The 17010-nt window shown below is 39.9% G+C and overlaps 1 protein-coding gene across 1 annotated transcript; it reads right to left on the reverse strand.

The window, feature by feature from the left end:
* Positions 1-914: 914 nt before the first annotated feature.
* ehf (ets homologous factor) lies at positions 915-8523 on the reverse strand. Its single transcript, XM_079223253.1, has 9 exons — positions 8480-8523; positions 5896-6034; positions 5207-5464; positions 4000-4044; positions 3824-3868; positions 3658-3720; positions 3491-3529; positions 3203-3398; positions 915-1574 (listed from the first exon to the last, which is right to left on the reverse strand). The coding sequence occupies exons 2-9, from the start codon at positions 6020-6022 to the stop codon at positions 1475-1477; spliced, it is 873 nt and encodes a 290-aa protein (XP_079079379.1). The 5' UTR covers positions 6023-6034; positions 8480-8523; the 3' UTR covers positions 915-1474.
* Between the last annotated feature and the right edge of the window lie 8487 nt (positions 8524-17010).

A 17010-nucleotide genomic window follows, 5' to 3' on the forward strand; every position in this document is an offset into this window, starting at 1 on the left:
ATGGCCATTATCTCAATCTAATCAGGAGCAGTCACTGTTAATATCATCCTTGCGTCCGCAATTTTCTTTATTTCATTCAGTCGTCAATGGAACACAACATTAGCAAACTCCTCTAATCAGAGATGGTTTCCTGATGTCAATCATTCAGAAATTCAATCGGGCTTGAGACGAGAAGATTACTTCTTAATAGCGACATATGGTGGAATTTCTTCCAGCTCGCATCATGACAGTGTCGGTTAGTGACACCGATGTGTGTGAGAGCAGAGCGACACAACCGAAAGGGGAAGCGGCAGCGGTGCAGTGAGCACATTTTGAAGCTGTCAGGAAAGATAACAACCGAACATGGAGTCAATCAGTGTCACGCGATGCAGAGAAGGGCTACAAACGATAGATAAATCAGAGTGAAGATTAGAACAAATTTGCTTGTGAACACAGGCCAAAGAATAGAGTCTTATGTTGCCCCTGCTTTTATCTGGTTGGCCATCGAAGCCCGGCCATTTTATCTATCTGCCTGCATGGAACCAGCGTGGAAGCTGTGGCACGCGCCAGCCTCCAATTGACAGTGTGGCACACTGCAGCGATAACACAGAACTGACCTGCACTATCTCCGAGTGCATGGCTTTTCACAGCCGAGCTTGTAGCAGATTGAGTGGGAACACGGCGGACAGCTGTGGATCTGAGTCACACTATGTGGACGCTCCACAATATTGAACAAAGTCACATGCAGCAATAGCTGCAACTTGGGCAGCATGCTGAACTCAAAGTGCTGCTTTCAGGAATTATCCTCTCCTTGGCGTAAACAGTGACACCCGAAATGTACACATGCAATCCTGAAAAAATGACATCCATAGAATTAAAAACAACGATGAGCTTTATTTTTTATCAACCATCATTGAATATTTACACACGTCAAAGCTCAATGAATGCAAAAATATAAAATGAACCAAATAAGACCATTTGGTTATGTAGATGTAAATATGTATCATTTGTTTATGCATTATGTACTTCATTCCACTTATGGGATGTGGTTTTGCTATTTATTTAAGTTGTTGTTATTCTGCAGTGATCAAGCATCCTTCCCAAAGGACACTTCACAGTATCTGTCAAAACATACATTTGATTGCCACGTGTTTTGAATGCTATCAACATATGCTCCTTTGGGACTTCGTATTATCTGAAAAGATGTAAGACAAATAACATTCTCAATGTTTTATGTTGCATAAACACAGATGTGTGAGGTTTGACTCCTGTCACGCTGATACAATAAGCACATTTACAAAAAAAAGGCACAGTAAAGAACATCTCAGTGCAGTGTCACAAGAAAAGGATACAAAAATAATCAAGGCAAACATACAATTATCAACATAGTGTAAACAGTTCAAAACATTTTTTTTTAACAAACACACTCAGTGAAAACAACAATAACACATCATATTTGCATACAACATAAACACAACATAAATTAATGAAATTGTCACTTGTCTGACTCCCTCCATCCTTTTGCATTCCTTCCAAACTTGTAAACCAGCCTGCGTCCGTCTACTCGCTCTAGGATGTCTCTTTTGTAGTAATATCTGTAACAGGACAGATACAAATAATTCATCACGGATCACCTAAAATGTGATTGGAATCATTATACAAAAATGCAGCGTAATACTTTAAAGTAAAGTATTAATTGAATAACTTGTGGTTATTTTTCACTTATAAAACGTTTACTTCTGATCAATCTGAACTAGATGAATTACAACTATTTATAGTGTGATATGAACAGACATGTCTTTAGCGTTTGATTGATGAAATAAACTAAAACCACCAATGAATCGATCCTACTAACCAGTACTGTGTGTATCTAAAGCCTGATGTAACTTATTAATCTGCCATTGATCTCCACTGTTATGAAAAACACATCAATGAGCCACAGTTGAGCTGGGTGACAGCTCTGTCCTGTGATCAAACTAGCAATCCACGATTAAAATAGTTCTTAACAATTAGACCATTTCTTTTGGTTTGAGTAATGTTACCTAAAAACCCCAGCTGTTTCCTAGTTTCTTTGCCTTTTTGAATTATCAAAGTATATATTTGTTACATTTTTTTTAACATCAGTGTCATATAGAGTTTTGCCAGCTTTGATGTTTCACTCTTGTCGTCATATGTAACATAGTATCTGTTTTCCACCACAACAACTTACATCATTTGTTTTCTCCTCCATTCAGTTTATGTTCAAACGTTTTTTTTTAAAGCAAGCATATAAAATTAAAGTTTTGTTCCTCAGATTACTTTTAGTATATTATGTCTACTCAATCAAATATGTAATGAAAGTATGAAGACAGAGCTCTCACTTAGCCCTGGATTACTTTATTTAGCATTTAATGTTGTCATGAAATGGATGATAGGTCATTTTGCCAGGAGATTTTCACTGTTCAGATTTTCACTGTTGTATATATAATATACATACATAATTTGCTCTAAATTCAATCACATGAATTCAAATGAAAGGAAAGTTAGTTTGGTTGTTATTCATTTGCTTTTGTTATCAGAGAGCACCAATCTGTTTGGTGATGCCATCAAGTTGCAAATCCTTCTGCACCACGGTAAATAGAAAATCAGCTTTGTGGTCACAGTGACAATACCTGTAGGCACATTATGAAGTTGCCAGTGGTTTGCGCGATGATGAAATTAAGCTCATTAGATTAGCTCATTTGAATGTAAAGCTGTGACTGTTGCAGGAGCCGGGGAAAGTCTCAGAGGAGAAGCTCAGAGGAGTTCATTTGCAAGCAAAGTGAAAACATGAGCCGTTAAAAAATGAGTCCGTTCTACTGTAGGTAACCAGCAATGGGGAATAAAGGGTTGAGTTCACTGGTTTTAGATGTGTAACTGCTAATGTTGTCACTTATATGCATCTGAAGTGGTTTCATGTCTTATAACTGTTTAAATAGCAAGTGCATTATAAGATGCTTAAGTAAATTGGATTAGGAACAATGCAGTGTGAAATGTCTTCCTCATCACAGATTTATCAAGTTATTGCTATTGTGTGCATGTAGGATGTTGATTGTATTGAAAGTCAGAGAACTTTATTTCTGCAGACAAATTTCACCTCAGAGTGAAAAGTGGAGATTCAAAATCAATTTCTCCACCAACATTTGATAATTTATTGTCTGGTTTTGTATTTGTATAACTACACGTGTGATAGCTGCAGGTGTACCTCATTGCCCGACTTAGTTTCTCGTAGGTCATGCTGCTGTTATTCTTCTTCTTGCCCCATAACTGTGCCACTGCATCTGATTTAAGGAAGCGGAAAACCCCCTCCGTCCGATCCTCCCACTTGATCAGCCCTGGGTTTCGCTCTGGGTTTAGCAGAATGTCCCTGATGAACTCCCACAAGTGGGTTCCTCTTGGGTCTGTGGGTTAAGCAAGCAGGTTCAATGGTAAAACAAAAAAAATCATTGCATATAAAAGAGATAACTGGTAAAGGTGTGTTGATATGACTTACTGGGTTTTTTGACCTGACGACTGGAAGACCTTTTGATATCTGAGAAGAATTAATCAAAATATTGTTGAATCCTTTCATCTATTTTCTTTTTTCATGCATGTGCAAAATGTGTTTTGCGGCTCCATTATAAACCGTGTTGTATTGTATACATCTTGTAGATTCCTCACCAGGGCTGGAAGGAGTCGGGGATGCAAGAGGGGCGGCAGGGGGAATCGAGGGATCGAAGATATCTAAGTTAACAGAGAAAAATGGATTTCATTAATTTGTTACATGATCCATTCCAAATGAAGCATGAAATTAAATAAGGCAGCCGACATGATATATTCACAGTACCTGCAGGTGGATAGCTGATGTCTGAAAATGAACAGGAGAAGTCTACTACGAAGGGGAAAAGACAGCAAGAAGGCCATAAAGATTAGATCAGATTTAGATAAACAGAACACATCTTTCTGTGTTGACATTTTATTTTTTGTCATTCTGGACTAACAAGTTGTTTGAGTGACTCTTACATTCTGGTTTGAGTTCCAGTTGACCTAATTCCACATGGTACTGGCCTGCAGGGATGGGAAGGAATAAGCAAGAGAATTATCAGCACAAATCAGAGAGTTCAATTTGGCAGTGTTGTGTAATATGTAAAGATTGATTATTTAACTCGACATTATTACATTTCATTTAGCTGACACTTTCATCCATAGCGACTTACACTTTTTCTCTATACCCTGCAGACACAGCAACGGGGAGCAATCAGGGGTGAAGTGTCTTGCTCAAGGACACAACAACAAGGACTAGCAGGGCCGGGGCGCGAACCAACAACCCTCTGATTGAAAGACAGGCGTGCTAACCACGGAGGGGTGTGCTAACCACGGACGGGCGTGCTAACCACTTAGCCACAGGCGCCCCAACATCATGGAGAGCTGTGAACCATATCTTTACTCAAAGTCTTGACCACCTTTTTAGGGCACTATACTGTGAGGTAGTCTGAATTATTCATCAGATTTAGTAGGAAAACAGTATCTGGCATATGCAGATACCGCAAACAGGGCCAAATACTAGCTTTCTCAATAGCAGATGGTAAAACAAGTGAATTATGGGCAAAAAAATATTTTAATATTCCTTCACCACATTCATACCCAGGTAACACCAACAGTTTCACAATGATATTTGATGTATAAAAGCACCAAGCACCAAGAAGCTGACCCAGTTTCTCTTAGCTGGCAGCAACAATAGCAGCATTGTGCTCTCATTTGGTTCACTTTAAATTTCCCTGTAACCTCGAGGTTAAACCTGTTGTGCCGGGTCTTCTGTCACTGTTGTTTCGAAGTTCCATTAACTTTAGACATTAGGGAAACTATGATGAGCCATAATTCACATGTAATTATAGTTAACAACCCAAAGGTGAAACCTCAGGCCTATGAACTCCAGTTGCTGTACAATACACCTCAAACTCTAATTAAAAACAGTGGATGAGCCAGCTAGTGTCTCAGCTTCACACCCCCTCTGTGCTTTGTTGGGAGACCTACCCGGTAAGAGCAAACAACAAATCCATCATCTCCCTTGCTTTAACTGGTCTTTCGCCCCCTCGACAGCACCACGCAGTGCGACCCCTGACTGCATCTGTAATGATAATCCCTCCTCAGCAAGACTCAACTGGAATCTCTTTCATTGTGACTAATCATCCCCCTCCCTTCAGACCCCCGATCAGCCTCTCAGACGCACCGCTCCACTTTAGCTCCGTGATGCTGTGGAAGAGGATGGGTCCCACGCTGCCGGCAGCGTTGATGAAGTCCTGGTAGCTCAGGCTGCAGAGCTGATGGCCGTCAATATCAAAGTTTTGGAAAGGAATGATGGAGGTATCGATCTGATGCATGTCCATGAGCTGCTGCAGCCACTCCCACACCTGAAATTTACTCCATAACTGAGGCGGGGAGTCATGAGGCCACAGGCGACTGCTGTAACCAGGCGTCACCATCGGAACTGGAGGCAGATATCAATGGTTGGGTATGAAAACATTCTGAGAAAACCATTTGTCTGCATCAGTCAATTAACTTTGCTTATTTGTCAATAATTAATCTCCAGAGCAGTTTGCTGAAAGAGCTGTTGAGCTACTTCTCGGTCTGGAATCTCTAAATCACGTTGTGTGTTCTGGGCTCACCAAGTTAGCAATACATCAGTTGTTAATTATTGAGTGATTTTCATTTTGTATTTCAGTGTCATAATCCGTGAGAGAACTGGATTGCTGAACAGAAAGCCAGCAGAATCCTTCAGCAGAACAAATAAGCATATTTCCTTGAAACATTTTAAGATTTTACAAAGACAGTGATTAACTGAAGCGCATGTATTGTGCTGTTAAGGCAGAGAGCGTTCTTCATAAAGAGTGTGTTGGTGGCGGTCACAACAAGCCTCACCATCAGTGTAGGAGTTCCTCGGGCTCCAGGTAGCAGTCAGCTGGCTGTCCAGGGTGGTGGATGGAGTTACGCTCATATTGTAGCTGATACACTCTGATGTACCATGGCCCAGAGGTTCTGGGCGCATTGGAGTAATTTACTGTATGGATCAATTGAAAATAAACCAATAAACTTACGGATCTCTGGCGTCCAACGAGACACAAAATAACCTGCTTTAAATATTCTAATGGCAACATTTAGATTCCACTTCCAATTTAATAGAATATACTGGTAATGAATATAATGCACAGGTTGTTTAATTTGATTTTCAGGGAAACAAACCCCATTTCTAAAACTGTTAATGTATTTACATTCACTCATTATCTCCCAATATAGTAGTTTTGATTACTAGTGGCGGAGTCTGCCACTCCCACGCTGGGTTCAGATTCCCTACATAAGCAGGAGAGCTTCACAGGAAACAATGCATGCATGTGTACTCCAGTCTTATCAGTCAAACATCTCTCATTGATATTGGCCTTATTGTTTACTCTTCACACTGTATCATAGTTGTATTAAGCTTCTGCTAATGCAACCAGAATCATTTAAAAATGTTTGCAACAAACTTAATTTAATGTATTTATATAGCCATCCTAAATATACCATGTATGGGCACTAAAAAGTAGCCTCATGGGTCAATTGTACAAGAAACTCATTACATCCCATAATACGTTTTTTGTCAGGTGAGTTTTAGTGGCTGTAGTAATTATGACGAGATCAAAGCAGGTAGTCAAGTACCTTAGTATAAAATAAAGTCATTGGTTGGAGGATAATGAGGTTGATGAAGGGTCAAACAAACAATGACTTTCACTCATGAGACCGCTGTTCAGGTCCTGAAGACAACCATAACCTGCGTATCATTTGAGTTTACATATTACAGCTACTTATTTCACTGTCAGTTTATTTTGTGTTTAGTATGGGCTGTACTCCTTTTCACGTTTCACATTTGCAGTTAGTGATGTATACATTATAAAAAGGCATGTTTCAGTTTTAACCACAATATTTGCATCCCAAAGCTAAACTTAGAATTACAACAGCTCCACTGTGTTGACCAGCGGGAGGAAGCACATGCACATGCACAATAGCTGAGTCATGACTGGCACTGTTGACTTTCAAAGATCAGTTTTATATTGATTCTAAATGTTTGGGACATGAGGCATGTCATTCCAGACTGTTATTAGGTTAGTGTTTAGTGCTAACATTTGTCAACATCTGAACTAAGCTTTATGCCTTTGAGAAGTCAACTTTATGTGTTTTAAACTGGAAATAAATTATCTGTCTAAATGTGACATTTTTTTTAATTCGTAAATGTTATGGAGTCATCAATCTGTCAAAAGGTTAACATCCGTTTCAGGTTGCTACACAACGAAACTGATTCTTTACACAGTGACCCACACTTAACCTGTTCCCTGGAATATCTTTGTTACACTTTTATGGCATGTTATAAACAAAATTACGCCAAGCCCTGTCAGACATGTTAACAGTAGATACTGTACTGCTAGCCGAACAGAAATGTTACATACAGACAAGCTGCTTAAAAATATGGCAATCCTGTTTCCAACAACCTAATCTCAAGAGCCTTGAAAGTGATTTCCCCGAGAGGAAGGTGACACATGCCAACATGCAAAGGCAGATCAGCTCCTCAGATGACAATCTGTCAAGTCTGCTCAAACACCTAATGCTGTGTGTTAACCCCATCTACGCTGACAAGCAGGTATCTTATCAACCAGTAAGTATGTCATGTAGCAGCACCATAGAACAGAGACAAAGACATAGTTGCAGCTATGGATCAATATCCCATTAGCTGAGCCAGAGTGAAAAATCACTCCCCTGCATATGCCATGGGGTTGACGTGTCAGACCGCTGGTTTCATGTCAGTGATCGTTGCCTTATCATAGCATTGGATGTATCTAGATTAGTTCATTTCCAGTTTTAATTATCTCAGTTCTATTTTAATTTGACCTCTCAACTGTAAATGTAATGAAAGTACGCTTAAATTATGCTATTGCATTACAGAGTAAGGAAGGGCACTGTTGACAGTGTGAAAGTGTGTTAAAAAGCGTGTGAGTACAGGAGAATATATCAAAGGTAATGAATTATTTTGCCTGGTACACACCAAACTTGTTCCAGTCAGTGTTATTCGCTAGATACATATTCAAGTGAGGCTAAATGGTTCAGATTGACATTATTTATGTTCTCTAATTTTCCTTAAAATGCCAGATGCTGTTATGTGTGATTACAGAGATCATCAAACTGTTACCATCTTGCAACAACACAAGATACATGCGAGGAGGTTTGAACCCAGTGGGATCCAAAACAACTATAAAAATAATATTGAAGCAATTTTGAAAATGTGCCCTTATATTGTATTTCTACACCTGTACTTGCATACAATAGGTTAAATGAAACCATGTTAAAACAAATCATAATAACTTCATTAAATGGTATTAAAACACACTCAGCTATTTACACAAGACCTCAGTTTAATACTGTGTTTAGTCATTATGAAAAGCACTGCTGGGTACCCAGCGCCAGTATAGCAACTTACCAGGGAAATAGAGTGGGGTCGGATCAGGCCTGACGTAGATCCACTCTCAATACGGCTGACTCGAGATCAATGCTTATTTCTGGAGACTCCAATAATCTAGAGGACTAGTGTTTACAGTGCGACGAGGTGAGTCCTTTTGCTTCCCAAATCTTTGAATTACCAAATAAAAAGCTCGCAGACACACTAGGTGCTGCCCCACACTTCTTTTTTTATCCTCCTAACTTCCTTATCCAGAACCAATTGGCTACCTGTCCAGGGTCATACCAGGCAGGTATTTGCATAATGCACACCCACACATACACACACATACACCTCACGCAACCTTTATATTTCCTACTGGCACTGTTCCCTCTCACAAACACCGGCACACTCTAGCAGGAAAGCACACCTACGCAGGCATGGATCCAGACACTCACTAGCCCATAGAGAGAACGTTTGATTCCATTGTTCTTATAGTTGCTTAAAATAGTGTTTAACCTTCAGAGAAAATTTCCCATGTGTTATTATGTTGCACTACATTTGTTTTACTTATTTCATCATGATGAATGAGGTGCCCTGAAAGGCCCTGAGAGAATTTCTTTCTTTTCCTTTTTTGAAAGTCACTGCAACTGCATGTTGGATAACACATCCGTGTCTGTGTGCTTGAAAAGAATGCAGTGGAGAAATGCCTTCGTCAGGTTACACATTTACAAATGCCTTCAATTAGTTTTCTACCCCAGTGGCCTCTTTCAGTTATCAGTTAGTTAGTGAACTTGAGCATGTTTCGTTTGAGAAATAATCACAATTTAGGACACGTTTATTTTAGTTTCACTTAAAGCTATGGATCACAATCACCCAGCCTTTGATTAACTCTTAAAATAGCTTCCACAGGCATGCAGTGATCCACAGGTGTCTGAGTGGAGAATGACAGATGACAATTAGCTTTGGTGTGCGTACCACACATCCCCGTGAGCATACCACAACAATGAAAGAAGTGGAGAATCAAGAGTTGCTTCATTATGTGTGAATTCTATGCCACGGTTCATACAGTATGTGCTGAACCAAATGTCCTCTCAGGTTGTGCTGTCTTTAACCACGAGCCGTGTTTTCGTGAAAATTGCGAAGGTTTTCATACCCACACTAAATGACTCAAGGACATTACATAGCATTGTAGAGGACATGTTATAGAGCTAAGTCAATGCCAATGCTGTTCAACTGTCCAAAAGATAAAATCATGTTTCTATTCAAATCAGCCTCTGCACATTCAACGGCTCTACTAATAAAGAAAGAGAAAGTGAATTAGAAGGGGATCATTTCTTTCCCCTTCAAATTCCTCAAAACATGTTTGTCCTGTTTTTTTCTTCTTCAGTTTGCACCAGTCAAATGCAGAGCACGTCTGTTAAATCAAAACTGAGTAAAAAATACACTATCCACATAGCAGTAAATATGTCAAAAAGGCATTTTTACTGAACTTTGTCACCCTTCACAGTCGCTGTAGCCCCACACTGACAACAATCAGAGGGAGTTCAAACATTCTATTTTTGCTTGACGCCAATTAGGGTTTGGGCAAATTGTAACATCTTTGATCTTAGATCTAAATCTGATCTGTAACCTTGTACCACTACAATACCTCTTGGGACCAGAGGCACTAACAGGATCATGTTGATAATTGAAGAGACTTTGAGGAGGGTTGAACTGCATAATAGGCTGAAGCATGGAGAAGACTGAGAGAAACCTGACATACTTTCGCACAGAGCTGGAGTTGTGTGGAGGGAAACAAGAGGTGACACTGAACAAATAAACTCAATTAATTTGCTCTTATATAATATGGATCCATCGAGAGTAATACTACACAATCACTTCCAAATCTTAATATTTAATCACATTGTTGGCCTTTTCTCATTCTATAGAAAAAACGTATCGTCATCTACAAACATGCAATTTGACCTCTTTATTTAACCAAGTATTTAGAGGCAGTGAGCCACCAAGTAGCACACGGGGAGCATCTTGGGGTTCAGTGCCTTGCTCAAGGACACTCTGACACACAGATGGGGATCGAACCGCAACCCTTGGACGCCGCTCTACCCACTGAGCCACAGCTGGCCAAAGATCCCTGCAATCAACATTCTGGCTTAGTTCTGTGCTCTCTACAGTTCACACTGAGCTCACTTTGGAAGCTCTCTCTGTGTGTGTGTGTGTGTGTGTGTGTGTGTGTGTGTGTGTGTGTGTGTGTGTGTGTGTGTGTGTGTGTGTGTGTGTGTCTTGGACTGCTGCCCACAGCTCAGCCTCAGAGGTGATGAGGGAATTCAGTGTTAGTGTGATTATCTCCGAGAGTTCCCTTCATCCCCCCATGCCAGATCTCTACAGTCCTAATGGTAAAACCCACCGACTCAATGACACCTTTCTATATATATATATATATGGATTAGTCGCCTCAAGCCCTCCATGTAGCCCGTCTGCTGCCTATTTGTAACACAGGTGCTATTTTCTGGATTTCTTTTGCAACAGTTTCCCAACCTCTTTTTAAAGGGTAAATTGCCTCTAGGGTGTAATTTGGGACCTAAGTCGAGCTTGGTGCCTTCCTACTGTGAATGCCTGGCCAGATTTTATTGCAGTAAGATTAATACGCCCATCAGCAGTGAACTGGAGTCACACATTTCTCATTATAGCCATTGGTTTGACCTGCTTCTCAACTTCTCCTTTTTTTTTGTTCTTTCTCTATCACCCTTTTTTCCCCCGCCATGTCACAAGGAGAGCCTGGTTTTTGGCATCTCATTTCATGGATCTACGTTCTGTTTTTTCAGGGTGGATGCCAGTCGACATATGCAGAAGTCCACTGGGGGAATAGCAAAAGGGAGAAAGAGAGTGGGAGAGATCAAAGTCTGTCATATCAACTGTGTGAGTCAGCCTACCAACATCATGAGAGGCAGTGAAGACATCCTCCCAGACACAAGAAAATGTCATCAAAATGTTGGCATTCTAGACAGTGTCATCTATTTTTAAATAGAGAGTCAAGCAGAGGCTTATGTCACCCGGCAATAATTGTACACTACTGATCCATTTATAAAGAGGCTTATAACTTGCTTAGTGGTCCTCTGAAATATAAACGCTTTATTTTGAGGATACGGGCTAAACTTTCCCTTTGACAGGAAAGGCTGTCAAAGTTGTCAGTCAGAAGAAACAGACAAGACAGGAGGAGGGTACAGTTTGCATGCTCTAATGAACAGGAACATATTAGCGGGAGTATGTCTATTACTGTCCCACTTGCCTACCCTCTTTCATTAGCTGCTCATCACGCCGTTAGTGTCTTCTTTAATACTTCACATTTTGATTAGCATATGATCCAAGGGGAAAGAGGGAAAAATCATTTTATTAGTGTCAATTACTGCTACAAATGACAATTTCACTGTCTAAATTGTAATTTCACGTTTTTTCCCCTGTAAAAGAACAATGTCTGTGTAATTACAGTACGAGATGTGCAACAGAAAAATGAATTATTCACAATCCTCTCCCTTTCTTGTTCTTCTGAACTCCGCAGTGTCTATTTGCTTGTCATCTGACTGGCTGTATTAATCACTATGCATGGAGAACAGAGGTTGTGCACGTCTCACAATTTATATAGAGGGCATGGCATGAATGATGAATGAATGACCTGCACAGTGTCCAGGAGCTTGACTGTGCTTGACAAGGTAGAGTGTGGGCCTCAACTCCGCCCGTAGGTGACACTGTTGTCTCATATACTGCTGGGATTCTCTGAAAGCAAGGTTATGCGATGAGTGAACAACGAAGATGTGATATGAAAATATGTAGGCGATGAAATGTGCTTCCTGACGGCTACTGACTACCATGCCAATGGATGGCGCTACCTATATAGGTTACAATGACCTACATACTCTATCTCTCCCAAGTCCTGAGGAACAAATAACAGAGGTGTTAGAAGGATGCATGAAAGAGGAAGAGAGACAAGAAGGAAAGAAGGAGGGTCGTGCTGGAGTGCTTTGTTGTGGCTCATGTATACTGTACTTTGGCTTTGCTACAGCAGCCCTTTGTGTTTCTCTCAGAGATGCAGCACCAGCACAGTCCAGTTCCTCGGCACCAATGACATCATGACAGCATGAATGTACAGTGTTGTATAGCAGGAACATATAGAACTGTTCTTAACTAAAATCATGTATTTGCTAAGAATGCATTTTGGCCCTCAAAGTTATAATTATTAATGATTAAAGCTGATTTGAATCATATTTTTGTATTAACAACAGATCACAGTAATAGAAATCGGTTATGTGTATGACAAACCCACAGATAATTAACACTTGACTTTGCAGTTCCCATCAACTCTATAGAGCGGAGTTATCAGCAGTGACTGATTGTTTTGATTTTATATTCCCCAACATTACTGTTTTGGTTTCCTCTCACCGCTCTCATCAGTCAAATATGCAGGCAGCTGTTTTCAGAGAAAAACCCCACTCTAAAACTCACTGTATGCAACTAAAGAGTGTACAGCTTGCCAGTGAACATAGTTGAGCATTTATCACGAGACATTTCAACCAGGAATTGGTCCAGAGCAAAATGAAGAGTGACTATTGAATTATTTGTAAGGTTGCCAGAAAAGCTGACTTCCATTAAATACTCATGTTGAACAAGTAAATAAGTAACAAACAAGTTCTTATTGACATTAAAAGATAATAATAGGCCTATGTTGTCTTTGCAGCTTCTGTTGTGTGTTGAATATGATGATAGCAGACTAGAGACAGGTGAAACTGCTGGCCTGGGTCTGAACAGAGGTAACCACCTACTAGCAGCCCTAAATCATACGATTTAAATCGTGTTGTTTTTAATTCAGTACAACGCATTATGGGTGTTTGTGCCGGACTATTGCTTTGCTGCTATCCAGTAGAGATTCCAGGAAGTCACTACGCCTGGCTTGTTATGAAATATGATCAATCTTCATATCTTCTATCCCAGTGAGAACCAACCAGGATTTCAACGTTGATTTCTAGTTGAAAACCAGGTGATATTCGGAACCGGGTGATATTCGGTCGGGACGACCTATTTACGTTGTCTTTTTAACCGGCTAAAATACAGCTACATCATCAACGTGTCACAAAACAGAAATTTGTTCGAAAATGTTGGCGATATTGAGACGATGTTGGTTACTTCTCCAAAGTCATGTTACACCGGTCAGTGAAATGTGGTCTACATGAACACGTGATTTGAAAGCATTTAATGTTTCATATAAAACATCATAAATATGGAGCTATATAGACAACAAGATGCTTCCAGGACAATACATGTTCATGGGGACAGTGAACATGTATTATTGTAAAATGAGAATGTGTATTTACTGCTGGAACATGCATGTGCAGGTACTTTAGTTAAGGCTGCTTCAACAGCTGAAAGTAGCACTGGTCCGGAGACTCGGCAGCGAACTTGCGGAGCGAAATGAATGAGCTGACCAAATAAACGTGAGGCTTCCCGCTAACTATACTTTCTAAATACTTCAACTACTGGATTCCAATAATACAAACCAAAATTAGCATCCTTAACATAATTTCATGCTTCTCACGATGTGGGTTAGGCTGCTATCTTGTAGCGTTAGCATGTTGTTACTGCAGCATTTACCAACAGTAAAGTTTTTTTTATGTGGGCTAACTTTATTATATTTAAATATGGTCTAAATGTGAAAATTCAATCAACGTTTTCAAATAGTTGGTGACATTTTTCTTTCACTTTTTTCTTTTACATGAATAAACAATACGTTTGTTTGAAAATGTTGATAATTTGTTCAGTTGTAGGTTGCAAGAGAGATGATCTTGGTAACTGTGAACGCATTTTTCCAAAGTCATATGACACTGGTTGGCGAAACGTGTTATTTGAACGCATGAATGTAATATCTTTTCACCGGGGGCCATATTCCTTTGTTAAATGTCTTGAATAATCTCCGCTCAAAAAGTTAAGAAGCATATACACACAAAATGTTGAACTATTACTACTATTAAGTGTTACTGGCAGTGGCTATGCATTAAAACATCAGTACCTCATCCCATACAAATCATTGCAAAGGGTCAAACTAAAATTATAACATCATGACTAAAGGATTGACAACACGCATATTCACAAAGACTCATACCAGTTCATTAGCAGTGAGACCAACATCAGAAGACCATCAATGGAACAATATCAAACTGCAAATATATATATGTTTTTTTAAATAGCTCTTTCATCAGGAAAAGATATGTATTAATTTTACAAAAGACAAAAAAACATACTGCTGCCCGCTTTATAATGAATGTTTGGTCAATTTTTGTGATAAAAAATACCGTAACATCAAATAGATTGACTAAAATATTGGGCTGTATTTGAACTGTATGCTTTCACTCTTATGAAAATCTCGGTAGACAATCTGCAAGAAAATTTTGTATCTTTAATAATTACCATGTCACTGTCTGATATAATAGTGATTGCAATATAAGTATACTGGAAAAGAAGAGTGGTTTCCAAAATTAAAGTATGAGCTGTCTAATTGTGTAATTAGTCGAGCGTTAACGGGCCTGTTGACATGGAAACATGCAGTATGCATCTCAACCTTTTCCACCCCTCAGAAAATAACATCGTTGTTTGTTGCAGGTTGTCGGCGATCAAGAACTGAATGCAATGTGACGAGCAGCTACATTTGGACAAATCAGTTGTTGAACCATGATATCACTTGAGTACCAGCTCTGAAGGTTGAGCCATACTGTCAGCTGACCCCCTGTGTACGCAGGGGGCTGATATGCTGGCTGAGTAAATTAACTGTAGTGCCTTAAGAGCTGTCAACCTTTCCCTGAAATTACTAAATACCCCTTGCTGTGTGCATATGATTCTGGTAGTATGATAATTCAGGGAAGCCTCATGTCGGAGGGCAGATTAATCAAGTTTGACCCTCTGTCAAAGCTGCTGTTATGTTCTAGGATAATTTAGCAGTTAGTTTTTCAGCTCTTTTCAATATGAATACAGTGAAATAATAGAAATCCAAAAGCAAGGGGTTCTCATGACAATGAGGTAGTGTGTAGTATTTGCAGTTTGTGTAGCGACCATCCACGGAAAGATGATCAAACTGGAATGTAATACATACAACAACGACAAACTCTTAACTACTAAACTATGAGGGGCCGTTTAGGCCATAACTATTGAGACACTCTCACACTCACTACTGAGACACTCTCACACATACTAATGAAACGCTCTCAAACTCACTACTGAGACACTCTCACACATACTAATAAAACGCTCTCACACTCACTACTGAGACACTCTCACACATACTAATGAAACGCTCTCACACTCACTACTGAGACACATCTCACATGTATTCATTCAATTAATTCAATTTAATTCAATTAATGCTGAAATAAGGTCTCTCTACGAGCCCGGGTCTAGCAGCATGAAACGCGCACCTGCTCCAGGCAACGACAAACGGAACTATTGTCCCCGCTATGAAACAAGGGCAACTTACAGCACATGGAAAGCTAAACCAAGACAAAAGTAAGTAGAATTGTTTTATTTTGTATTGTTTAAGATAACTGGGGCATTCCATTAATTCGCATAGTCCTAGTGTTGGCTAGCTAACAAAGTAAGGGTAATGTTGCTTCTTAGCTAGCATATTGGTGGCTGCGTTAGCCTAAGTAGCTAGCACTAACGTTAGCTCGTCTGACGTGTTCTTTTTTTACAGAGTCAGACAGAAAACGCTGTACCATCGGACCTTTAACAAGGACGTTATTTTGCTGCTAAGTCCTACAGACGTAGTCGTCAAACAGCGGAAGAAGGAGCAGTTATACAAAAGAGGGCATATCTTGAGTGCTTTCAAGTTTGACAAAACCTGGGACCAAGGGACAGTTCTCTGTCAAATACGTGACGCTTTTAAGCAGAAAATTCCCGACGATGTGAGGTACGTAGCGTTAACATGATAGAATAGCCAGTCAGACTCCAATGCACTACATTCTGAGTTCTTTACTCATCTAATGAATACGGGGCTCTAACTGTTACGTAAATGTTTTTCCAAGGAGCACAAATGCCCCTTATTTAAGCAATAAGGTACGAGAGGCAGTACTGTATCGTGCAATAATGTACTGTTCAAGGGAGTTGTTAGGCCCGACGTGCAGCGGAGGGCCGGCAAACCCTTGAACTGTACATTATTGTAAACACAGTACTGCCTCGAGTGGAGGAAGTGACGTTGTGTTGTCGTTCGTTATGCTAGTGTGGGAGATGCTAAGTGACCTTGTTAGCTGTTCCGTTTGAGCTAACGTTACTGTTAGCGAAGAGCCCCGTTGCAATACTGTGAACACTCAAGCAGTACATCTGCAAGTTAAGGAAACCAACGTCTGCGGGTCGTTACTGCGGACGTTACAATATCAAAGTTTACACGAACATGTTTGGTAACTGTCAAGCTTGAAATGAGCGACTAACGGTCGCGCAATTTAAATCTACCTGTTGTTTTTAAGTGCGCACTGATATGGAACGCTCTAAATGTAAACAGGCTGTACAGTACTTTATGGCTGAATAAACTACACCTC

This window comes from Taurulus bubalis, assembly GCF_910589615.1.
Source record: "Taurulus bubalis genome assembly, chromosome: 9".
NCBI lineage: Eukaryota > Metazoa > Chordata > Actinopteri > Perciformes > Cottidae > Taurulus > Taurulus bubalis.

What these genes read in the sequence shown, in the direction of transcription:
- ehf (XM_079223253.1), bottom strand. Translation starts at nt 6,022, where the DNA reads ATGCGCCCAGAACCTCTGGGCCATGGTACATCAGAGTGTATCAGCTAC. An exon ending in CACGGAGCTAAAGTGGAGCG is followed by an intron (nt 4,045 to 5,206) that starts GTGCGTCTGAGA and finishes CCATCCCTGCAG; the next exon opens with GCCAGTACCATGTGGAATTA. An exon ending in CCCGACTCCTTCCAGCCCTG is followed by an intron (nt 3,530 to 3,657) that starts GTGAGGAATCTA and finishes AATTCTTCTCAG; the next exon opens with ATATCAAAAGGTCTTCCAGT.